At 44.6% G+C, this 27,179-nt stretch overlaps 1 protein-coding gene across 1 annotated transcript in view; it reads left to right on the top strand.

Annotated features, from left to right (window-relative positions):
• The window catches only part of GRM4 (glutamate metabotropic receptor 4), a 238,888-nt gene that overhangs the window by 199,919 nt on the left and 11,790 nt on the right, over positions 1 to 27,179 (top strand). The window contains exons 9-10 of the mRNA XM_075853515.1: positions 627 to 1,580; positions 25,615 to 25,861. Of these exons, the coding sequence (XP_075709630.1) occupies positions 627 to 1,580; positions 25,615 to 25,861 (1,201 nt within the window). The remainder of the gene's footprint in view (positions 1 to 626; positions 1,581 to 25,614; positions 25,862 to 27,179) is intronic.

Raw genomic sequence — 27,179 nt, 5'->3', positions numbered from 1 at the left:
GGGCTGATTTTTAAGGCCCAATATTTCCAGTGAAGGATAATGTTATAACATACAAAGACCTTTAGGACAATTTAATTCTTCCAACTTTGTGGCAACAGTTCGGGAAAGGTCCTTTTTCTGTCTGTCCCAGCATTACTGTCCCCCTGTGCAAAAAGAAAGGTCCATAATAACATGGTTTGACAAGTTTGGTGTGGTGGAACTCGAGTGGTTTGCACAGAGCACTGTCTAAATCCCATCAATAACCTTTGGGATGAATTGGTGACACCAATTGGGAGCCTGACCTTCTCGTCCAATAATCCACCAGTGCCTGATAACTGCCTCAACAAGCTCATGTAGGTATGATGTCCACATATTTTTGGTTAGATAGTGTAGCAGAGAATCATTACAAATGTATTAGATGTACAAATTAATAGAGAAGTCTACAATTTGTGAAATGTTTAGCAATGACATGTAAACAGATAATGTGTATAATTTTTTTTACAATGCAGTAAGGACTTAATAATTGTATCTTATTATTCTATAATTTTTACGCTTTTTATTATATTTTCAAAGAATGCATAGTATTTTACTCATACACTAACTTATTCTTTTGTTTCCTCTTTCTTTACCATTGCATTGTCTGCAAGATTGATCGCATGCACTGGCCGGGTACACATCCTTCCTCTTCTCACTTCCCTCTGATCCCCCCCTCTGTCTGCAGTCAGCCTTGCCTTCCAGGTGAGCGGAAGAAGGTGGTAAAAGGAATGCCCTGCTGTTGGCATTGTGAAAAATGTGAAGGTTATCAGTATCAACTTGATGCCTACACCTGCAAGAGATGTCCCATCCACATGAGACCAAATGAGAACCATACATTTTGCACTTCCATTCCTGTGATCAAGCTTGAGTGGAGTTCTCCTTGGGCTGTAGTGCCGTTACTTCTTGCTGTGCTGGGCATTTTGGCAACTCTGATAGTGGTGGGCACTTTCATGAGATACAATGATACTCCTATTGTTAAGGCCTCTGGTCGAGAACTAAGTTATGTCCTTCTCACTGGTATTTTCTTGTGTTATATCAACACTTTTATTATGGTGGCCCAGCCTGGTTATGGAACCTGCTCACTACGAAGGGTCTTTTTGGGACTGGGAATGAGCATTAGCTATGCTGCACTGCTCACAAAAACCAACCGAATCTACCGTATTTTTGAACAGGGTAAAAGATCAGTCAGTGCTCCGAAATATATCAGCCCATCTTCCCAGCTAGTAATTACTGCTAGTCTTTCTTCTGTCCAATTACTGGGTGTGCTTGTATGGTTTTTTGTGGACCCATCTCGACCTGTCGTGGATTATGAGAACCAGCGCACACCAGATCCACAACTTGCACGAGGAGTGCTCAAATGTGATATTTCGGACCTTTCCCTCATTTGCCTTTTGGGCTACAGCATGCTTCTTATGGTAACCTGCACTGTTTATGCTATCAAAACCCGTGGAGTTCCTGAGACATTTAACGAGGCAAAGCCTATTGGTTTCACCATGTATACAACCTGCATTGTTTGGCTGGCCTTCATTCCAATTTTCTTTGGCACTGCTCAGTCTGCTGAAAAGGTAAAGAATAGAAGATGGCACAATTTAATGCATGTCTTTTTATTTATAATTGTGGTGCATGCAAATAACAAGCATGTAACAGTGTGGTTTTGTTGTTGGTCATGAGCATTTATTTTTGACATTTATTGTGACTTATTATAATGGAGTAAAATCATCTGCTGGTTTCTTGAGCTAATTGGTTTGATGTTTTAGAGATGTATCATTTAGCTCAAGAAGTCTTCAACAGAGTTTTTAATCTGTGTCTCTGAGATGTTGTGCATGAGGTATTGTTCCCAAGAGATTTTTAAAGAATGTAGTTTGATAAAGACTGCAGACAAGGATGTGGATACAATATTTTTTTGTTGTTGCTAATATAGCCCTGTTTGTTAGTTGTTATATTTTTTTTATACTTAATTTCCTGGCTGTCTGACTGTTTCAGGGTTGTTTGCCCTGAAAACCCTGCAGTGCCCATGTAGATAGTGCCACAGTGCCAATGTAGATCGTGCCAAACACAGTTCCCATGTAGATACCGCCACAGCGCCCCCTGTATATAGTACCTACTTAGTGCCACAGTGCCCATGTAGATAGCGCCAAACCCCCCCACCCCTCTGTAGAAAGCACCACAGGAGTGGAATCCATGGGCAGAGCGTTGCCGACTCTCTGGCCGTGGATTCCGCTCCTCTTAGAAGCCCCATATATGGACAGTGACATTAGGGGCTTTCATATGCGGAAATCCCCAGCCAGAGCGTCGGCAACGCTCTTACTGGGGGAGCCCCTGACGTCACTAGGAGCAGAATCCACGACCATAGCATTACCAAAGCTCTGAGACCAAGGCAAAGCCCCTAATGTCACTGTTCATAAATGGAATCCCCGGCCAGAGCGTTGTCGCAAATCTGGCTGGGAATTCTCGCATTACAAAGCCTATTACATCACTGTCCATTTATAGACAGTGATGTCAAGAGCTTTTCCAAGACATTAGTTTCCTGCCGGAGCCCTTCTGAGGGTCAGGATTAGTTTTTAACGGCTGTCACACGGATCGTTTTCTGAAGAACAGCCATTAAAAACGGATCCATTGATTTCTATGGTGGCCATCATGCCGTGAAAATAGAACATGCTGTATTTTTTGATGGCCAGTATTTACAGGCCATTAAAAAAACTGCTGTGTGAATACACCCATAGAACTTCATTGTTCTGAATTAACCGTGTGACAGCCGATAAAACAACAGCCATCACACAACCTTTTTAACTGTCCTGTTAATATAACATTAGTGATTTCATAATTTCATTAAAAAATACAGTAGTATCGAATGAATAATGTTAATAATGTGATATACACAAAATTATATTCTTAGCCATCTGATGGTTACATAATAATAATAATAATAATCTTTATTTATATAAAACCAACAAATGAACAAACAATGAGACAAAAGGAGAGAGGTCTCTGACTAATGAGCTTCCAATCTAAATGGAATGGGAGGACTATCACAATAGGTACAAGGTGCTGATTTTGTACAGGGGTCCTGCCCCCTATGTTGGCAAGAGGAATATGAATAGAGCTGCAGAGGGATGCAACAAGGGTAGCTGGTTGAAGAAAGTGTAGACATTTGTGACCAGGTCAGTTTCGCTATGGGCCATGGACTATGTGACATAAGTCTCCTTGAAGAAATAAGTCTTCAAGGCATGCTTGAAACTGGGAACATAAAGATAATGGATATGTATTTTGACTAAAACTTTTTTGTGCTTGGTTTTAATGACTGTTGATCCGTTTTGTGTAACTATTATGTTATTATTGTCAATGAAATTTCACTGTAAAGCAGATTGGACATACTCGCAATGTGATTTAACGATCAAACGTATTGTTATGAATAGTTGTTTTATTTATGGTTATTGTTAAATCATTCACGCATAATTGCATTGTTTATCCATTTTAATGCTGAATTGCTAACACTACGGTCCTCTTTCAAATTATTACCTTGCTCCTTGATGTCACAAACTATCCCTTTCCCCCTTCCTCTTAGCATGTGAAATATAATGCACAGTAGCACCTATTGATCTAGAGGATCATCCTTGCTGACCCATTGGTACAAAGTCCAGTCCTTGATAGTCTATTGATGCAGTGTCCTGCCTCTTGTCAAGTAGCTTAATTTCCATATTATGTAATTGAGCACTTTAGCCTCCATCCACTGGTCATCTGTGTTGATCTTGTGGTGACTTAGTAAGTGTCACTTGCACCTAAAAGTAGTTATAAATTCCCATCTTTTTTTTCTCTAAGGACATGCCCAGACGTGGCGTATTTCTTCCGCAACTGTCCGCATCAATGCCGCACAGAATGTGCGTTGCAGATTCTGTTGCGGCTCTGCCCAAAATGGGCATTAAATTGATGCGGACTAGCCGTTGCATATTGAGGTGAAAGTACTTCCCTTCTCTCTATCAGTGGAGAATAGAGAGAAGGGACAGCACTTTCCCTAGTGAAAGTAAAAGAATTTCATACTTACCGGCCGTTGTCTTGGTGACGTGTCCCTCTTTCGGCATCCAGCCCGAACTCTCTGGATGACGTGGCAGTCCATGTGACCGCTGCAGCCTGTGATTGGCTGCAGCCGTCACTTAGACTGAAACGTCATCCTGGGAAGCCGGACTGGAGGAAGAAGCAAGGAGTTATCGGTAAGTATGAACTTCTATTTTTTTTTACAGGTTGATGTATATTGTGATCGGTAGTCACTGTTCAGGATGCAGAAACAGTTACTGCCGATCGCTTAACTCTTTCAGCACCCTGGACAGTGACTATTTACTGACATCGCCTAGCAACGCTCCCGTAATTACGGGTACACACACGTAGTCACCCGTAATTATGGGTGCACACACGTAGTCACCCGTAATTATGGGTGCACACACGTAGTCACCCGTAATTACGGGAGCCCCATTGACTTCCTCAGTCTGGCTGTAGACCTAGAAATACATAGGTCCAGCCAGAATGAAGAAATGTCATGTTAGTAAAACCAATACGCTCCGCAGCACACATAACATCTACATAAAATCTGCGGACTTTATTGCGGAATTTTGAATCTCCATTGAAGTCAATGGAGAAATTCCGCAATGAGTCCGCAAACAGTCCGCCACATGTCCGCAACAACCATTGTATGCTGCGGACACCAAATTCCACACCGCAGCCTATGCTCCGCAGCGGAATTGTCCGCAACGTGCAAACGAACCCTACTAAAAAGCCGTGGAAGGCAATGGAGAAACGGGTCAATGCGGATTTCCGCTGGGGAGTGTCCGCAGCGGAATTCCAGAGCAATTCCGCCACATATTGCCATATTCATCCTTTAGAACTTTAGTAATGCATGGCATTATTACCCCAAGTGACTATGCATGAATGGTCATAGAAAACTTTCTACCTGGTACATAAAACACAATAGGGCAGATTTACAATTCAAAATGCACCAACATTCTGGCTCAAATTGAGCCAGAATTTTAGCGCACATGCAGTGCACCACATTTATTAACTCTTTTAGATACTTTTTGTGCCTCGCTCGATAAGGATGCGTAGCCTAGACAAAATTGGGCAAGGTCTATCAGAAAGAGGCATGGCTTGAGATAAGTCGCCATGTGCAAGACCAGCGTAAACTAAGCCATTCAAGAGTTGGCATAAAGAAGAGAAAAGTGTTTAGCTAGATGCGCCATATTTATCAAACAGCATGCATTACTGTGATAAATTTGTCGCATGTTCTGACTGCATTGTCTAAGTTTAAGTTGTCTAAAACGTATTAGTTATTCTGCCCAAATGTTGCCAGAAGCTTTTGCTATCATGAAGAGCAGAATATTTTTCAATGCAGGAGCAATCTTATTAAAGTCACTACATTATAATCCTAAGAACAGCTGGTTTCTCTTTATTTTACCAAGGGAAGCAGGCAGCACAGCTCTTAAGTTTACTGTATTATAATCATAAATGAAAGCACTGGCTGTACTTTGAGCCTGTTCTCAGTGATACTGCAGGATGCTCCTTCCATTTGGCAGCAGAACTATATAAGTAAGTGCAGAGAGCTTAAACCACTACCACTGTATGCTCAGCATGTTCAGTGCTTTAGTGCCTGCTGCTTTGACTATAATACAGTAATATTAATACAAATAACTCAAGATCTGAACAAAAGACAACCTTTATTGCATACAGGTTTACAGGTTTGGATTAAGGTTAGTGGAGGCCGCATGGCAAAAAAATTGGTTACTGCACCCATCCCACAGACGTCTATAGAAGTTATGGAAGCAGCCAAGCCAATGATTTCTTTAGACTTTAAAAGAGAGATACAACATGCATGTATGACCACCTCTCATCGGCTTAATAGGATCGCTGAATGACCAGGATCGGCCTACAATCTAATGTGTATGCAGGCCTTCTGTCTATTCCTCGTCAGCAGATATTCGAAGAAGGAGGGATCAGGCATATCAGATTTATCGGATGCTTAGTCTTTTGTTCTCACAGACGATAAGTCAGTGAGTATATGGCAGTGTCTTAAGGTGCCCATACACACTAGATGAAACTTGGCTAAACCGGCTGATTTCGGCAAGATTTGACGACAATATAATATGTATGGGGGCCTAACAACTCTCCCCTGACAGCAGAAGTCAAGTGAAAGTAAGATTGGGCATGTTTGATTTCAACCGAATACTTTGTCTCCACAGGAAATAAGCTGCTCCCTGAATTGTGTGGCAACGGGTGATTCCCCTCTCCTCATCGGTGCATTGACCAAGTGTGCATGTATATGAGTGAATTGTATATTTTATGGTCGTCTGTTAGTGTATTTTATTGACCTCTTTTCGCTGCCAGATGTTTCTGTAATGCTCTATTTACACAATATTTGGCCATGCAGTTGGCAGTATGTACAGTATCCATAGGCTTCTATGGGGCAGGTTTATGACTGGATACCCCTTATTGAAAGTACAGAAAAGTGTAGGCTGCTACACTTTTTTTTAAAAACCGTGGAAAACCTTTAAAAAAAATGATGTTAAGTATTTTTAAAAAAAAATGGAGGCCAATTACAGACATATCCAAACAAAGGCGTTTACGTTTGCACAGTATATGTGTTATGGAAATGCAAGTGGAGCGATACCTCAAGGCTGCTGGAGTCTGCCGGGAAAGAGCGTGCACGTAAACCCGCAACCTCAAATCCGTAACCACTCTGATCGACAGTGTCTAAGGCTACTCTAACGTGTTCACCAGAGCCGACTGCAGGGTGGGATGAAATTTGCTGCTTAGAACCCACGTTGACTTAACAGAGTGTAGTTTTGGATAAGAGGTGCAATGCAGGCAAACCTGAGCTGGAAACCAGACAGCCAATAGATTAACTGAAAGTCCAGAAATGGGGTAGAGGTAATCAGACAAGCCACGGTCAAAACCAACCCAGGAGCACAGAGGCTTAACGTGAGACAAGCCGAGGTCAGTATACACGAGGTCAGAAAATAGAAGTGCAGGAGCAGTCAGCAGCTTGATCAGAAACAAGGAGATAGGAAAATTCACAATCAAAAACAGGTGGGAAAAGACAGGTATAAATAAAACACTACAGCTGATTGTCAGAAGGACAGAGAAGAGAGATAAGTTCAAGGTAAAAGAAGAACCGCCCAGAAGCTAGACAGGTGTTTCCTAACAATATGTTTAGATACGTTTAAAGTTGACTTCTTGTATAAAAAAAAAAGCCCATGTATTCGTGAAACTATGGCCAATTGAATACATCTGTATACAAACTCTTTACCAACCTTTTAAACGATCTGTATAACAAATCCATCCAAAAAGTATACATATTATTTTTTGTACTATACATTTATTGTCCTAAAAAATATTTGTTGGTTAAAGGGCACATACATAGTCATAACTACGAGCGTATCAAGCATGACAGCTGCCATGAGGCCCTACAGATTGTAAAAGTACAATTTTGTATCAAATTGTGATATTTTTGTGGCCAAAAATGCATAAAACCTCCAGTTTGTGATTAAATCTGTCAGCAAACCAGAGAATTTGTAAAGAAAAATTTAGATAATAAAAGGCTCTGATCCCGCTTCCCCCTCCTTTCCAACCCATATATTTCCTGCCCGGAGACGGTATGCCGATTGTCAATGTAACAGCCAATGGTTCACACAAATCACTGCTTTTCTGCAACATTAAGCTGTGGTAAAAGTCGTGACTTTTGAAAAAATGTCAAATATTTTCATATTTGTGAGATTACATATACATTTTCCACCTGAAACACTGTTTACGCACCAACCAGTTGTTTACCATTATGCCTACCTTAATGCAACACTGTGTGTTCAAACAGACACACACACACACACACACACACACACACACACACACACACACACACACACACGTGTGTGTGTTTGATTTGTGTATTTCTGCTTATTTATGTATGTGTCATTTAATAGTGTTTTGGTACGAGCTTTGGTACAGCTTTCTTTGGTATGTTGCAACTAAATCTGAAAATGGTGATACCTATTGCAGACTGCAGATTTTAATTTGAACAATTGGCAGAGAGTGTACTCTGACAAGCTCCCTACCAAAGAGATGTACAATGTGCGTTACCCATGGTAAATTGTGCCTATGTGGATTACTGTGAACATTATACTACTGTAATAATCCACCTCCACCCATAGCATAACAAAAACCCTTTTGTGCCCATATAAACTGTAACACCAGATGTGAAATTATGACCTGCATCTGCAGACATGATTTTTGTGACTCTAGTATTGTACTGGACTGAGTTACATCATATGGTACAGTTCAGTGTGACAGTGTACCAAGGAAAGCCAAAGTTATCTTTTACATGTTGCAATATTTTAATGCAACACTTTTGAAGTATGTTATTGGCCACTGAGAACCACTCCTACCACAATGGCAGTTAAAGGGTTAATATTTAATTATCATGATATCAAAGTTTGTAAAGCCAAAAAAAGACATACGTCCATCCAGTGCAGCTTATCATTCTTCAATGTTGATCCAGAGGAGAAAAAAACCCACACAAGGCCAATTTCCTCATTTTAGAGAAAAATATTTCCCCGACTCCAATATGGCAATCAGAATAAATCCATGGATCAATAACCCATCTACAGTAATCTAGTGCCCATAACTTAGTAGTGACTGTCACGAAGCCAACAGAGAATCGTCTGGAACCACCTGTGTTGCTAAGGGATTGGGCATAGTGCTAAACTAGGAAACAGAGTCCAAGGGATAACTGTCACGATGCGGGGTGTGGAGACACTGGGCCGTACCGCGTAGCGGGATGGCAGCTGGCCAAACAGGTAAGTACAGAGTTCAATTAGTTCAGCGAGGGTACCTGAGGCAATCGTAGGCAGTAGAGAGGCAGGCACATCCAGGACCAGGCGGCGGAAAGTCGTCAGGAGAGGTGAAGCAGATCAAGCGTAGACTGTAGCACAGCACGGCAATAGCACAGCACGGCACTAGAACTATGGCAAAGACACTATGGCAAAGAGCAAGAGGACAGAGCCATTTTTATAGTCCAGGGCATCCTGGGCTAGATTGCAGACTTTCTGCAAAAATGTGCGCACTGGCCCTTTAAGTGCCGGCGCCTCACAAGAGGACAACGCTGCAGCGAGGTAAGATGTCCATGGCCACGGCTGTCGAGGTTAACGACCGAAGACGGACCATGGCCATAGACATTACAGTATCCCACCTCTCATGAGGAGAGGAGCATCGATGTTCTCCTCTGGCTCCCAAGACCTCTCCTCTGGGCCGAACCCCCTCCAATCCACTAAATTAAATGTCCTTCCTCCCACCTTCTTGGTAGCCAGAATCTCCTTTTCTTCGAAAGTCCCCGATGAGCCGCCAGGGGCCACTGTGGAGCTAGGAGTAGCAGTTCAGGACCATGGGTTTCAGCAAGGAGACGTGAAAGGAGTTAGGAATCTTGAGGGTAGGGGACAGCCGCAGCTTGTAGTGTACCGGGTTGATCTGTAGCAGGATTTCAAAGGGTCCGAGGAATCGAGCAAATTTGCACGATGGCACCTTCAGCCGAATATTCCTAGAAGACAACCTGACTTTAGTCCCTGGAAGGAACTGCGGAGGTGCCCGTCTTCTTGTATCTGCCTTTCTCTTCATGCGGTCCACTGCCAGCAGGATAGAAGATCGGGTCTGTTGCCATATCTGTAGAAAGTCCCTGAAGTTAGAATCGGCTGCAGGCACCTGCCACATAGTAGAAACAGGAAGAGGTATCCGAGGATGTTGGCCGTAGACAATGGAGAATGGACTGGAAGTGGTCGACTCACTGGTGTGGTTGTTATTGTTATAAGAGAACTCTGCCCACGGGAGCAACTGCACCCAATCATCATGGCGCCTGGAAACAAAGTGACGTAGATAGTTCTCCATAATCTGGTTAACTCTCTCAACTTGCCCATTGGACTGGGGATGATAGGCCGAAGAGAAGTCCAATTTTACACCGAGGAGGCCGCAGAGTGCTCTCCAAAACTTTGAGGTGAACTGGACCCCTCGGTCCGAGACAATATGCAGGGGCAAGCCGTGCAGACGGAAGATGTGTTGTATGAAGAGGTCAGCTAATCGCGTAGCAGACGGCAGAGCGGTCAACGGAATGGAGTGAGCCATTTTGGAAAATCGATCCACCACCACCCAGATCACACTGCAACTCGCAGAAGAAGGAAGATCCTTGACAAAGTCCATAGCGACATGTTGCCACGGGGCAACGGGCACAGGCAGTGGTTGGAGCAGGCCAGCAGGTCTGGAGTGAGCAACTTTATTTGATGCACATACTGTGCAAGAGGAGACAAAGTCCATAACGTCTTTGGGCAGCGTGGGCCACCAGAACTGATGGGTGATTAGATCTTGGGTCTTACGAGCAGCCGCATGACCTGCCAGCTTAGAACTGTGACCCCAGCGAAGAATTCTTCCTCGGTCAGCCAGACGTACAAAAGTCCTACCCGGAGGAATGTCTCTAACTTGCAGGGGATTCACAGAGAAGATGCAGGATGGGTCAACAATATTCTGTGGAGATTCCATGGCGTCTTCGGTTTCAAAAGATCTAGACAAGGCATCGGCCTTCACATTCTTGTCGGTGGGTCGGTAGTGGAGTTCGAACCGAAACCGAACAAAGAACAACGACCACCTGGCTTGACGAGGATTCAACCGCTGGGCCGTCTGTAGGTAGGTAGGTCAAATTCTTGTGATCCGTGAAGATCAGGATAGGATGAATCGCGCCTTCCAGTAGATGTCTCCACTCCTGCAGAGCCAGCTTGATGGCCAGTAACTCCCGGTCCCCAATCGAGTAGTTGCGCTCTGCGGAAGAAAACAGCTTGGAATAGTAGCCACATACCACAGCCTTGCCTTTCGATCTTTTCTGGAACAACAGTGCACCAGCACCAACCGAGGAAGCGTCCACCTCTAACGAAAACTGTAGGGATACATCAGGATGGTGCAGAATGGAGGCAGACGTGAAGGCTTTCTTTAAGGATTCAAATGCGGCTTCAGCCTCCGATGTCCACATCTTGGCATTCATACCCTTCTTAGTGAGGGTGGAGATAGGAGCAGTCAGAGATGAGAAGTTGGGGATGAACAGTCGGTAGAAGTTGGCGAATCCTAGGAAGCGTTGTATGGCCCTTAAAGGCATGGTGTTGCCGGAAAAACATGTTTTTTTTTAAAAATTTAAACATTTAGTGTGTGGGTGATTAAACATTGTTCAAATTTTTTTTATTTTTTTCGCGAGTCAGGAAATATTATAAATTTTTTCTAATTTATAATACTACCCATTTTTGGTCACTAGATGGAGCTAGTTCCCAAAATTGCAGCATTGCAACATTGGGTTAAAAGCTCTCGCTCTAGTGAGCTATCAGCATCCCCCCCTCCTTTATCCTGGCTAGTGCCGGGATAAACGAGGGGTTTGAAAGGTTTAACCTCCTACACTGTGTGTCGCCATTTTTTGAGGTAACCCACAGTGTAGTAGGTTTACATACAGTAGTAAACACACACAAACACTAACATACATTGAAATCTCTTACCTGCTCCTGCCGCCGCGGCTCCCTCCGGCCCGTCCGCTCCCTTTGCTGCCGCTGTTCCATGTGCACAAGTCCGGAAGCCGCGACCGGAAGTAGTAATATTACTGTCCGGCCGCGACTTCCGGTCCACAGGAAAATGGCGCCGGACGGCGCCAATTTCGAATAGGACTGTGTGGGAGCGGCGCATGCGCAGTTCCCACACAGACGCCGTACACGGACGTGAATGGGACGGGAGCCGTTCACAGTCCCTATGGGACTGTGGCTGCCGTACTCCATGTCTGTGTGTGTCGTTAATCGACACACACAGAAATGGAACAAAAAATGGCAGCCCCCATAGGGAAGAAAAAGTGTAAAAATAAGAAACAGTAAAACACAAACACACAAATGAATATAAACGTTTTTATTAAAGCACTAACATCTTTAACATATCAAAAAATTATTTGTGATGACACTGTTCCTTTAAGCCTTGGGTGCGTGGCCACTCCAGGACAGCCTTTATCTTCTGGGGGTCCATCTTGTGGCCCTGATCGGAGATAATATAGCCCAGGAAGGATAGAGACTTCTCAAAAACACACTTCTCCAACTTGGCATAAAGGCGATTCTCTCTAAGACAGAGCAACACCTGGCAGACATGACTCTGATGAGTTACTGGATCTGGGGAAAAAATCGAAATGTCATAGAGATACACCACAACACAAACATAAAGGAGATCACGAAAAATGTAATTGACAAATACTTGAAATTCTGCGGGGGCGTTACACAGGCCGAAGGGCATAACTAAGTATTCGTAGTGCCCATCACGAGTATTAAAGGCAGTCTTCCATTCATCACCTCGACTAATCCGAATCAGATCGTAGGCCCCCCGCAGGTCTAGCTTAGAAAAAATTTTTGCCCCCCGTATGCGATCAAACAGTTCAGAAATCAAAGGCCCTGTTCTTCACCGTGATCTGGTTTAGGCCTTGGTAGTCAAAGAAGAACCCCGCTCCGGCCGGGGATGAGGATTTACGAATTAAACCCCTCTCCAGGTTCTCCTTAATTTAGGCCGACATGGACTGGGTCTATGGCAGGAAGAGAGGTTACACTCTACCACGAGGAGGAGACGATTCAGGAACCAGGTTGATCGGACAGTCATATGCCAGGTGTGGCGGCAAGGTCTCAGCCTCCTTTTTATTGAAGACATCGCAGAACATGGAGAAACAAGAAGGCAACCCTGTCAAAGACTGAAGAGGAGCAGGCTGTGGTGACTGAATATGGCCCAGACAGCGGTCAAGACACTTCGAGCCCCACTGGAGGACCTCTCCAGAGTTCCAATCCTGGACGGGGGCGTGCAGACAAAGCCAAGGCAAACCCAGCAGCACGGCGTTGATGGCCTTGGACAGGACGAACAGGGAGACGAGTTCAGCATGAAGGGCTCCCACTTGGAGTCTCAAGGGTTTGGTTACGGACACAACTGGGTCAGGCAATGGCAGTCCTTCCACGAGGCAACGATTAATGGCCTTTCAAGCGGGATAGTAGGCAACTGTAGGAGATCCACAAGGTCCTGGCAGACGAAGTTGGCTGCAGAGCCGGAGTCCAGATATGCGGAGACCTGATGGGACCTCTCACCAGCAATGATGGTTACGGGAATGAATAGTTTGGAAGAGCGTTCTTGATTCAATGTGTTGACGCCCAGGGTTGTGTCTCCAACCAAAACTAGGCGCTGGGTTTTTTGGCTTGTGAGGACACAGACACACTACATGGTCAGCGAGGCCACAATATAAGCTAAGTCCAGAGGTGCGCCTGCGCTGTTTCTCCTGGACCGATAATTTTAGTTGGTCTACTTGCATCGGGACCTCGGGAAAAGCAATAGAAGCAGGCAAGAGGGGTTGCTGAAAGTTGGGCGCCAGTCTAGGGCGCCGACGCTCCTGACGAACCTCATGAGATCTTTCCCTCAGCCTTATGTCTACCCGAGTGGCAAGCAGAATCAAGTCGTCCAAGGCAGAAGGCAGGTCTCGAGCAGCCAGTTCATCCTTGATCTCGGATGACAGGCCATGCCAATAGGATGCCACGAAGGCCTCATTGTTCCAGGATAGCTCTCCTGCCAGAATTCGGAACTGGATCGTATACTCGCCCACGGAGGTGTCCTTGGCGAAGGTCGGAATATTCGCACAAACTCTTGGAAATCTCGAGTCTCGGGTCCCTGATGTTCCCAGATAGGATTAGCCCATGCCAGGGCCTTGCCAGTCAGGAGGGATATGATGAATGCAATCTTGGCTCCATCTGACGGAAATGCTCGAGAGTGCAGTGTAAAATGAATGTGGCATTGGTTCAGAAACCCCCGACAAGCACTGGCATCTCGATCGAACCGAGAGGGCAATGGCAGCGAGAACCGAGGATCCGGACAGGAACTGCCAGGAGGAGTAACAGGAGGATCGGCTTGAAGGACTTGCATAGAGTCAGGAAGAGAAGTGACTAGCGCCCCTAGCTGCTGCGCCATAGAGTCCACTGCAACGAGGGGCTTATCTTGCCTAGCTCGGAGATCCAGCAGATCCGCCTGCATGGCTTGGGAGGGTGCAAAGCCCTTGAATTGACCAGCGGAGTTCATGGCCAGAGCGTACTGTCACGATGCGGGGTGTGGACCCACTGGGCCGTACCGCGTAGCGGGATGGCAGCTGGCCAAATAGGTAAGTACAGAGTTCAATTAGTTCAGTGAGGGTACCTGAGGCAGTAGCGAGGCAGGCACGTCCAGGACCAGGCGGCAGGAATTCGTCAGGTGAGGCGTAGCAAATCAAGCGTAGACTGTAGCACTGCACGGCAATAGCACAGCACGGCACTAGAACTAGGTAGCACGGAAACAGAATACGGGATATAGGAGCAAGGTACACTGGGAAACTGGAAGACACTGGGAGACCATAAGCACGACAAAGGATGGGTAACAAACAACGCCCTGGCAAAGAGCAAGAGGACAGAGCCCTTTTTATAGCCCAGGGAGACACTCGAAGTACGGAAATGAGTGCCGGTGCCTCACAGGAGGACGACGCTGCAGCGAGGTAAGATGTCCATGGCCACGGCCGTCGAGGTTAATGACCGAACGACGGACCGTGGCCATAGACGTTACAATAACTAGGTGTTCACCCTTTAACCCCTTCCCGACATTTGACGTATCCATACGCCAAAGTCGGCTAGGGGAAGTATGGAACGGGCTCATGAAGTGAACCCGCTCCATACGATGCCGGTGTCGGCTGTTTGTTACAGCCAACACTTCAGAGTAACGAGCGGCATCGCACTCGAACGCAATCTTGCTAGTTTAACTCGTTAAATGCTGCGGTCAGTAGCGACCGCAGCATTTAAATAGTTAGAAAGAGGGGAGCGAGCCCCTCTAGCAGCTCATCACACCCCCCGCAACGCAATCGCTGGGGGGCGATGGTTGCTATGGCTGCCTGGGGGCCTATTGGCAGGGCTTAATAGATGACTGTCAGAATCACAATATACTGTAATATATTCGTATTGCAGTATATCGTGCAAGCGATCTAATGATCGCTGGTTGAAGTTCCCTAGGGGGACTAATAAAAAAAGTGAAAATGAGTAAAATAAAGGGTTTTTTTATGTAAAAATTTTTTTCAATTAAAAGTTAAAAAAAAAAACCTTTTCCCATTTTCCCTCTAGAGCATAGTAAAAAAAAATAATAAATAAACATAACTGGTATCGCCGCGTCCGTAAAAGTCTGAACTATTACAATATTTCATTATTTAACCCGCACAGTGAACACCGTAAAAAAAAAAAAATTGTAAACAGCAGAATCTCTATTTTGTGGTCACCTCATCTCCTACAAAAAATTAAATTACAAGTGATTAAAATGTTGCATGTACCCCAAAATTGTATCATTAAAAACGACAGCTTATCCCGCAAAAAAATAAGCCCTCATACCACTTAATCGACGGAACAATAAAAAAGTTATGGCTCTCGGAATTTGGCGACACAAAATAAATTTTATTTTTTACACTTAGGTTTTTACTTGTAAAAGTAGTAAAATATAAAAAAAACTATATATATTTGGTATCGCCATAATCGTATTGACCCACAGAATAAAGTTAACATGCTGTTTTAATTGCACCGTGAATTCCGTACAAACGACGCGCAAAAAACAATGGAGGAATCGCTGTTTTTTTCATTTTCTACCCCACAAACAATTTTTCCTGTTTCCTAATACATTATATGGCACAATAAATGGTGCTACTGAAAACTACAACTTGTTCCGCAAAAATCAAGCCCTCATAGGACTATATAGACGTAAAAATAAAAAAGTTATGGCTTTTGGAATGTGGGGAGGAAAAAACGAAAATGAAAGTCAGGAATGATCAAAGTTCAGGCAAGAGGTCAGTAACAGGTAATCCAAATATACAACAATGCAAGGTACAACTAGTAAGCTAGTGTAGAACCTAATTGCTTCGACACAGGAGCAATATGGGAGAATCTCTTTTTATAACCAGGAAAGCTGGGTGGAATTTGGCATGCATGCACTAGGAGTCACAGAAGCCAGGTCAGGACTTCTGGTGACCGAAGGAGGGGAGCGGCACCAGCCAAGAGCAGAGGACGTCGGTAAGTATACGACAGCGGGTAGTGATGGCCGCTACACAGTCTCCTTTTGAACTCGTTCAGTTAATTCAGCATGGCAACTTTCTCTAGCAGAAAGTGCCATAGTCTCACTGACCTTACAGTAAAGAATCCTCTTCTATGAACAGGAATACAAGGAAAAGGATCCAAAAATGTAGTAAACTTTAAAAAGGAAACTGAGTTCCAATTTTATTTGGAAAATTTTTAAAAATAAGAACGACTGTCCAGGTGCAAGGGTGGATTGAGAGTTAAGCACGCTGCCTACGCGTTTCAGACGACCACATCGTCCTTAATCATGGCTTGATTAGGGACGCTGTGGTCGTCTGAATCACGTAGGCAGCGTGCTTACCTCTCAATCCACCCTTGCACCTGGACAGTCGTTCTTATTTTTAAATATTTTCCAAATAAAATTTGAACTCAGTTTCCTTTTAAAAGTTTACTACATTTTTGGCGCTGGATCCTTTTCCTTGTATTCCTGTTCGTCCATTGCACCGTGTACCGACACATCGATATTGGGCGCAGCTAGCAGCGCGATTCTGCCGAAGGTGAGCTGGAGGATACCTCCTACATATAAATCCTCTTCTATGTTTGTGTAGAAACTTTTTTTCCTCTAGACGTAGAGGATGTCCCATTCTTATAGTTAGAGCCCTATGAATAGACCATGGAAGAAACCTCTGTATTGAGCTTTGATACATTTATACATAGTTATTAGGTCACACTTAAGCCGTCTTTTCTCTAAACTAAATAACCATAATTTTGATCATATTTCTGGGTACTGTCGTCCGCCAATTCATTCATTACTTTAGATGTCTGCATTTAAACCCGCTCTACCTTTTCTCTGTTGTGCACTGGCTCCCAAAACTTCATGCAATATTCCATGTGTGGTCTGACTACAGATTTAAGAAGTGGTAGAACTATGTTCTTGCTATGTGCATCTATGCCCTTTTTGATGCACTCCATAATCTTATTTGCTTTGGAAGCAGCTGCCTGACACTGTTTGCTACAGTTAAGTTTACTATTAACTAAAATTCCTAATTCTTTTTCCATGTCAGTATTACCCAGTGTTTTCCCATTTAGTGTGTAATGGTGACATGTATTTTCCTTTCCCAAGTGCATAACCTTACATTTATCAGTGTTAAACTTAGATGTGATTGATAACAGCTCGATCAGAGACACTGAACCCGTCGATCCTGCTAACCTGACAGATTCAGGTCCCAGCGCAAGATACATCTGCTCTTTGTACAGGATACTGTCACGACGGGGGTGTGGACCCACTGGGCCGTACCGCGTAGCGGGATAGCACCTGGCCAACCAGGTACAAAACAAAGTCTATAGTCCAGAAAGGGTACCTGAGGCAATGTAGACAGTGGCGGAGACACAACTTGACTTTCTCCGTAGATGGCACAGTAGATGCAGCGAAAGACACGACTTGACTTTCTCTGTAGATGGCACAGAGGCACGATAGCACGGGATACAGGGTACAGGCAGCAGGAATGAATAACACTGGGAACTAGCAAACACTGGGAGACCATTTGCAAGACAAACTTTAGGCATACAACAACGCTCAGGCAAGGAACAAGTGGGCAGAGCCCTTTTTATAGCCCAGCAGCATTCTGGGCTAATTACTGGTTATAGACAATTGGACGCATACTCACCCTTTAAGGCCGTGCGGCCTGCGGGAAATAGTCACAGAACCCAGAAGTGAGTGCTGGTGTCTCCCTAGATAATGGTGGGGAGATGCCACCGAGAACACAGAAGTCCATGGCCAGAGCCGTCAGATGGTAAGTCTGAATGACAGTCCGCAGCCATGGACGTTACAGTTTCCCCCCTCTTACGCCCCCTCTTCTTGGGGCCAGAGCGGGAGGGAAATCTCTTCACGAGAACAGGGGCATCGATGTTCTCCTCTGGCTCCCAAGACCTCTCTTCTGGACCAAATCCTCTCCAATCCACCAAATAAAACGTCCTTCCTCCCACTCTCTTGGTGGCCAGGATCTCCCTCACTTCGAGAGTCCCTGACGAGCCGCCAGGAGCCACTGCGGAACTAGGAGTTCTGGAGTATCGGTTCAGGACCACAGGCTTCAGCAAGGAGACATGGAAGGAGTTAGGGATCTTGAGGGTAGGAGGCAGCCGAATATTGTAAGACACAGGATTGATGATTGATTTGTAGCAGAATCTCGAAGGGTCCGAGGAACCTGGGAGCAAACTTGCAAGACGGCACCCTCAGCCGGATATTCCTGGAAGACAGCCAGACCTTCATACCAGGAAGAAACTGGGGAGGTTCTCGTCTTCTAGTGTCTGCCTTTCTCTTCATGTGGTCCACCGCCAGCAGAATAGAAGATCGTGTCTGTTGCCATATCTGCAGAAAGTACCTGAAGGTAGAGTCAGCTGCAGGCACCTGGGACATAGTAGAAACAGAAATAGGTATATGAGGATGTTGGCCGTAGACAATGCAGAACGGACTGGAGGTGGTGGACTCACTAGTATGGTTATTATAGGAGAACTCAGCCCACGGGAGCAGTTGCACCCAGTCATCATGCCGTCTGTAGACAAAGTGCCGCAGATAGTTCTCCATAATCTGGTTAACCCTTTCGACTAGTCCATTGGACTGAGGATGATAAGCCGAGGAGAATTCCAACTTTACACCGAGGAGGCCGCAGAGTGCTCTCCAGAACTTCGAGGTGAACTGGGCCCCTTGATCCGAGACAATATGCAAATGCAAGCTGTGCAGACGGAAGATGTGTTGAACAAAGAGGTCGGCCAGTCGAGCAGCAGAAGGCAGACCAGTCAGGGGAACAAAATGAGCCATTTTACAAAATCGATCCACCACCACCACCCAGATCACAGTGCATCCCGCAGAGAGAGGCAGATCTGTGACAACGTCCATAGCAACATGCTGCCAGGGGGCATTGGGCACAGGCAGTGGTTGGAGCAGACTGGCTGGTCTGGAGTGGGCAACTTTGTTTGCTGCGCACACCGTACTGGAGGAGACAAAGTCCATGACGTCTTTGGGCAGCATGGGCCACCAGAACTGACAGGCACTTAGGTCTCGGGTCTTATGGGCACCCGCATGACCTGCCAGCTTGGAACTGTGACCCCAGTGAAGGATCCTTCCTCTGTCTGCCAGACGTACAAAAGTTCTTCCCGGAGGAATGTCTCTTACTTGCAGAGGGTTAACAGAGAAGATGCAGGAAGGATCAATAATAGTCTATGGGGACTCCACAGTGTCCTCTGTTTCAAACGACCTAGACAAGGCATCGGCCCTCTTGTCGGCAGGTCAGTAGTGGAGCTTGAACCGGAACCGAGCAAAGAACAACGACCACCTGGCTTGGCGAGGATTCAGCCATTGAGCCGTCTGTAGATAGGTCAGGTTCTTCTGGTCCGTGAAAACCAGGATAGGATGAGCTGCGCCTTCCAGTAGGTGTCTCCACTCCTGCAAGGCCAGCTTGATGGCCAGTAAGTCCCGATCCCCAATCGAGTAGTTGCGCTCTGCGGGAGAAAACAGCTTAGAATAGTAGCCAAATACCACAGCATTGCCTTTCGAACCTCTCTGGAACAAAAGTGCACCGGCACCAAAAGAGGAAGCGTCCACCTCTAATGAAAACTGTAGGGATACATCAAGCTGATGAAGAATAGACATGAAGGCCTTTTTTAAAGAGGCTCTGTCACCACATTATAAGTGACCTATATTGTACATGATATGATCGGCGCTGTAATGTAGATTACAGCAGTGTTTTTTTATTTAGAAACATGATCATTTTTTACGGAGTTATGACCTATATTAGCTTTATGCTAATGAGTTTCTCAATGGACAACTGAGCGTGTTTTACTATATGACCAAGTGGGCGTTGTGGAGAGAAGTGTATGACGCTGACCAATCTTCTCTCCATTCATTCACTCTGCACATAGCGATATAGCTATATCGCTATGTGCAGCCACATACACAAACACTAACATTACTGCAGTGTCCTGACAATGAATATACATTACTTCCAGCCAGGACGTGATGTGTATTCAGAATCCTGACCACTTCTGTAGCGTCTCTGTGATTTACAGCACAGCACAGCGAGATCTCGCTGTGAATGACAGCTTACAGCATAATCTCGCAAGACTACACCTGCTATGCTGTAACTCACAGAGACGCTACAGAAGTGGTCAGGAGAATGAATACACATCACGTTCTGGCTGGAGGTAATGTATATTCATTGTCATGACACATGAGAAGCATTATAGTGTGTTTATATGACTGCATATAGCGATATAGCTATATCACTATCTGCAGTGTAAATGAATGGAGAGGAGTGTATGACGCTGATTGGTCAGCGTCATACACTCCTCTGTACAACGCCCACTTGGTCATATAGTAAAACACGTCCAGTTGTCCATTGAGAAGCTCATTAGCATAAAGCTAATATAGGTCATAACTCCGTCAAAAATTATCGTTTTTCTAAATAAAAAACACTACTGTAATCTACATTACAGCGCCGAGCATATCATGTACAATATAGGCCACTTATAATGTGGTGACAGAGCCTCTTTAAGGTTTTAAATGCGACTTCTGCTTCTGGAGTCCACACCTTGGCATTCATGCCCTTTTTAGTGAGGGTGTAGATGGGAGCTGTCAATGAAGAGAAGTTGGGAATGAAGAGCCGGTAGAAGTTGGCGAATCCCAGGAAGCGTTATATGGCCCTTAAGCCTTGGGGGCGTGGCCATTCCAGGACAGCTCTTACCTTCTCAGGGTCCATTTTGAGACCCTGATCGGAGCACTTCTCCAGCTTGGCATAAAGATGGTTCTCCCTTAATCGAAGCAACACCTGGCGGACATGACCCTGATGAGTCACAAGTTCTGGGGAAAAAATCTAAATGTCATCGAGATACACCACGACACAGACATAGAGGAGATCACGAAAAATGTCATTGAAAAAGGGCATGACCAGATATTCGTAGTGTCCATAACGTGTATTAAATGCAGTCTTCCACTCGTCACCCTGACGAATCCGGATTAGATTGCAAGCCCCCCGCAGGTCTAGTTTAGAAAAACAAATTGCCTCCCGTATGTGATCAAACACTTCTGAAATCAAAGGCAATGGGTACCTGTTCTTCATCGTGATCTGGTTGAGGCCTCGGTAGTCAATGCAGGGTCGGAGGGATCCATCTTTCTTGTTGACAAAGAAAAACCCGGCTCCGGCCGGGGTTGAGGATTTACGTATGAAGCCCCTCTGCAGATTCTCCTTAATATAGGCTGACATAGACTGGGTTTCAGGCAAGGAGAGAGGGTATACTCTACTGCAAGGAGGGGACGATTCAGGAACCAAGTCGTTAGGGCAATCATATGTGGAGGCAATGTCTCTGCTTCCTTCTTGTTGAAGACATCTGAGAACAGAGAGTAATAAGGAGGCAACCCTGCCAGTTACTGATGCGGAGGAGACTGAGGCGGATGGACATGCACCAGACAGCAGTCGAGACACTTGGGACCCCACTGGAGAACCTCTCCAGTGTTCCAATCCAGGACTGGGGCGTGTAAACGGAGCCAAGGCAAACCCAGCAGCTCGGGGTTGACGGCCTTTTGCAGGACAAACAGGGAGATGAGTTCAGAGTGAAGAACTCCCACTTGGAGTCTTAACGGCTTGGTCACAGAAAAAACTGGGTGAGGCAAAGGCAGTCCATCTAACGAGGCAATGATCAACGGCTTTTCCAGCAGAACAGTGGGCAACTGAAGAAGATCCACAAGGTCTTGTCAGATAAAATTGGCTGCAGCGCCAGAGTCCAGGTAGGCAGAGACTGGATGGGGTCTCTCGCCGGCGATGATCGTCACAGGAATGAACAGTTTGGAGGAGAGGTCTCTATTAAATGCAGTATCGCCCAGGGTTGTCCCTCCAACCAATCCTAGGCATTGGGGTTTTTTGGCTTCTGAGGACACAGACGCACGACATGGCCAGCGAGGCCGCAATATAAACAGAGTCCAGAGGTGCGCCTGCGCTGTTTCTCTTGAATGGACAGTTTAAGCCGATACACCTACATCGGAACCTCGGGCGGAGCAGAAGAAGAAGGCAAGAGGGGTTGCTGGAAGTTGCGCGCCAGTCTAGGAAGCCGTCTCTCCTGTCGAACCTCTTGAGATCTCTCTCTGAGCCTAATGTCCACTCGAGTAGTAAGTAGAATCAGGTAATCCAAGGCAGCTGGTAGATCTCGAGCAGCAAGTTCGTCCTTGATCTCAGGCGATAGGCCATCCCAGAAGGATGCTACCAAGGCCTCATTGTTCCAGGACAATTCTCCTGCCAGGGTCCGGAACTGGATGGTGTATTCGCCCACGGAGGCGTCCTCCTGGCAAAGGTTAAAGATAGCAGTGGCTGCCGACGAGACTCGTCAAGGCTCTTCGAATACGGTACGGAACAACCGCACGAACCCCTGGAAGTATCGGGTCCCTGTCGTTCCCAGTTTGGATTCACCGACGCCAGGGCCTTGCCAGCAAGTAGAGACATAATGAAGGTGATCCTGGCTCCGTCTGAAGGAAATGCTCAGGCGTGCAGAGTGAAGTGGATATGGCATTGGTTCAGAAACCCCCTGCACGAACTTGCGTCTCCATAGAACCGAGGTGGCAATGGCAGCGAGAACCGAGGATCCGAACTGGAGCTGCCAGGTGGTGTAGCAGGAGTGTCGATCGGAGGAGGTTGCATAGGAGCAGAGAATGGATCTACTGCCACAAGAAGTTGATCCTGTCGTGCTTGCAGAACTTGCAGGTCCACCTGCATGGCTTGGGAGGGTGACATGCCCTTGAATTGACCAGCGGGGTCCATGGACTGAGCATACTGTCACGACATGGGGATAGCAGCTGGCCAACTAGGTCCTTAACAAAGTCTATAGTCCAGAAAGGGTACCTGAGGCAATGTAGACAGTGGCGGAGACACAACTTGACTTTCTCCGTAGATGGCACAGTAGATGCAGTGGAAGACACGACTTCACTTTCACTGTAGATGGCACAGAGGCACGATAGGACGTGATACAGGGTACAGGCAGCAGGAACGTGTAACACTGGGAACTAGAAAACACTGGGAGACCATTTGCAAGACAAACTTTAGGTATACAACGTTCAGGCAAGGAACAAGTGGGCAGAACACTTTTTATAGCCCAGCAGACAAATGGACGCGTACTGGCCCTTTAAGGCCATGCACATGTCGGCACGCGCGCCCTGCGGGAAACAGTCACAGGACCCCGGAAGTGAATTCCGGTGTCTCCCTGGAGGGAGATGCCGCCGAGAACACAGACATCCATGGCCGGAGCCGTCAGATGGTAGGTCTGAACGACGGTCCGCAACAATGGACGTTACAGATACAAAGCAGCTGTTGCTAAAAAAGTCAAAATAATTTTTAATAAAAAGTAATTACAAAGTTGCACCAAACAAACGGACACACTTTAAAAAAAAAATAAAAAATTTAAATATAGCTTTCAAAGGCGTACATAGCCTTTAATTACTTTACACAGTTTACTATTGTCTGCAAAAATGAAAACTTCCAATCAGCATAGGGCCCAATACTGACCCTGTGGTACCCCACTAGTAACGGTGACCCAATCTTAGTATGTACCGTCAATAACCACCCTCTTTTTACTATGATTGAGCCAGTTACTTACCCACTGACACACTTTTTCCCCCAGTTCCAGAATCGCCATTTTATGTACCAATCTTTTATGTGGCACAGTATCAAATGCTTTGAAAAAAATCAAGATTTGTGACAGCTAATGACTTACCCCAGTCCAGTCTAGAGCTTGCCTCCTCATAGAAGCTGGTCAGATTAGTTTGACAGGACCGATCCTTCATAAACCCATGCTGATATGGGGTTATACCTTTATTGTCAATGAGATACAGGATAGCATATCTTAGAAAACCTTCAAACTTTTTACCCACAATATGGGTTAAACTTATAGACCTATAGATTCCAGGCTCACTTTTTGATCTCCTTTTCAATATTAACACCACATTTGCTATGCACCAGTCAAGTGAAACAACCCCCGTCTACTATAGAATTCTTAAATATCAGATATAATGGTCTGTTTATAACTGAACTTAAGTCCCTTAGAACTTGGGGGTGTATACCATCTGGACCCGGTGATTTGTCTATTTTAGGGTTTTTTTTAAGCGGCGCTGCACATCTTCCTGGGTTAGACAGGTGAAATTTTATGTAGAATTCACTTTACTCCTCTGTATTTCACCTGACATTTCATTCTTCTCTGTGAAAACAGCAGAGAATTGTTTGTAATAAATGTGCTTTTTCCTCATCACCCTCCACAATGTCTTCTTTTTTTTACTATTTTTTATTTTATTTTTTAAAGAGCCAACACTTTTTAAAGGGCCTTTTTATTATTTGTATAATTGAAGAACATTTTAGGGTTAGTTTTGGCAATGAGTCTCCCTATCTCCAAGTTCGCTGCCTATACAGTATGTGTTTTTTACATAATTTATATTTTTTCTCTAGCTTTCTAGCGCTTCTTTACTGTATTCCTGTTTCAGTGGTTTAAATGTTTTCTTTTTATTATTTATTACCCCAATTCATTTGTATTTATTCACATTGATTTTCTCCTTTTCCTAACAACTTTATTCTCATAAGGTATACATCTCTGACAATAACATTTAAAAAGAATTTAAAAATAACCCACTTAATATCTTTACATTTATTTTTGAAGACAATGCCCCAGTCAATGAGGTTGATTGAACTTTGACTTCCAGAAGTTCAGTGTATTTGTGGCTCCTCGACAATACATCCTATTGAATCACAAGTGGAAGTTTATTTTGTTATGGTCACTACTTCCTAGGTGCCCCGTAAGCTTCACTTTTGTTATTCTGTCAGGTCTATTGGTTTAATATTTTATCCCAATAGGAGTCTCCCTCTAGTTGGGTCCTGCACCAGTTGGGAAGGATAATTACCTTTAGTTATTGACAGAAATTGTCTATTAATATTCATAGCTTTGTTGTTCTTTTGTTTTAGATTGGCATTGATCTCATTGTTCAGCAATTTTTCCGAAATCTCTGTGTTTAAAAGCAGCCAAATTGCCTGTTCAATGGTTACATATTAATATGTTTATTTTTGCTAAAGCTTGAATGGTGAGCAATGGTTGTATTGAGCTTTGAATATAACTTATCCCAAGACTGAGCCATTGTCCCACTTTGCATTTTACTGATAGCATTAGAAACATTGGCAACAGATTATCTGTCTGTTAAGTTATAGGTAATTTGCATAAAAGAATAGAGCCAATTCACAGCCGACAAAATCGTCCATATAGGTTGACCAGCTTTACAGAAATGAGCAACGTTGCAGTGTTGTGTTCTTATATTCAAAGTCAAGTTTCAGTATCTGCATGTAACTATTGAAATGCCTAATAGTGTTTCACTACATGAAAATCTGTATTGTGTGTTCTGCAGTACTGAATCTGAATGATTTTACTCAAATCTGAATTTTGTCCACAGATGCATATCCAGACCACAACACTGACCATTTCAGTGAGTTTGAGTGCCTCAGTGTCCTTAGGTATGCTCTACATGCCCAAGGTCTACGTTATCCTTTTCCATCCAGAACTGAATGTCCCCAAGCGCAAAAGAAGCCTCAAGGCTGTTGTCACTGCAGCAACAATGAGCAACAAATTCACACAAAAAGGAGGCTACAGACCAAATGGTGAGGCCAAGACTGAGCTGTGTGACAGCATGGAGACACAAGGCAAGTAATATTATGAACGAACTAAACATGTTGCATCAAATAACTTATTTATTTCAGCTATCAAAAGACATCCATTACAGGATGACATGCAATTAAAGAATCTAAACATTATCTTATCCATGAAAGTCAAAGAAACTTGGTTATTAGTCAATCAAAAATCTACCACTTTGTTCAAGGAATGAGAAAAAAGCCTCCAAGACATTAAATTAACAAAGCCACAGCTAGACATGTGACTAAAATGGTAAAGAGGATTAGCCTACCCACTGAGAAATACTTGTCACTGATTTGTTACTGTGTCTGGGTCACGTATCTTTTAAATAAACAGCTGTATATCAATAGCACCCCCAACCCCTCCTGGTGCCGAAGCTCAGAAAGCACAGCATACAGCTAATGACGCTGTCAGGATTCATCTTCTCATTCACAGGTTCAATGTCAAGCGACATCTCCCGTAGGCTGCAGCCTTAGACATCCTGCAGAAACCTGGGGGTGTTCGCTGCATGGATTCCACATACTCTGCACATTTCAAAGCTTCATCAAGCAGAATGTAAAACATTCAACGCAAACACACAATTCCTATCACAATGCGGTGTATTCATTATCGCCATCACTGTAAAGAAATGTTTTATATTGATTCATAACCCAAGTATGCGTAATATATGTTACCAAGCAACATAATGCAGTGATGCATATTTTGCCAGCACACTTCAATGTATGCAGGTGCATGGTGTGAAAGGGTAAGTACATGCATAAAACATATTCGGTCCTGATACTGCTTATTACATTCACACAATGTTCTTAACATAATAATGCAAAGGCTGCACTTTTACCATGTATTAACATTTTATGATTCCGCACCGTCCTGTGTAAGAAATAATCAGTATGTAGAGCAGTATTTGCTTCACAAATGATTTTGTTTTTTTCAATATTCCCACTCTTATTCTTCACCTAGAATTAGAATCTATTGAGATGGAAACAACACCAGAATTCTAACATAAATCTGTACTGATGAATTAATGCCTAGCTTCAGTGACAAAGTAATTTGTGATTTATGTAATAGATACAAGATGCCATGTTATATGAGTGCAGTCATTGTACTGTGTGATGCCCCCTTCTGCTTTAAATTGTGTCCTCCTACCTGCACTTGTCAATCAAATAACATCACTTCCTGTCTTAGGGACCATGTCTAATCTCCTAATAGACTTAAAGGGGTTGTCCCATTCTCTGTGTCACTGCCTGAGATAGCTGAGCTCTGTCCCATAGACAGTGAATGGAGCGGCAGTGCTCATGCGCAACCTGTCTCTCCATTTATTCGGATGAA

The sequence above is a fragment of the Rhinoderma darwinii genome, chromosome 2 (assembly GCF_050947455.1).
Source record: "Rhinoderma darwinii isolate aRhiDar2 chromosome 2, aRhiDar2.hap1, whole genome shotgun sequence".
Taxonomy (NCBI): Eukaryota; Metazoa; Chordata; class Amphibia; order Anura; family Rhinodermatidae; genus Rhinoderma; species Rhinoderma darwinii.
This window is presented reverse-complemented; position numbering and strand designations above follow the sequence as displayed.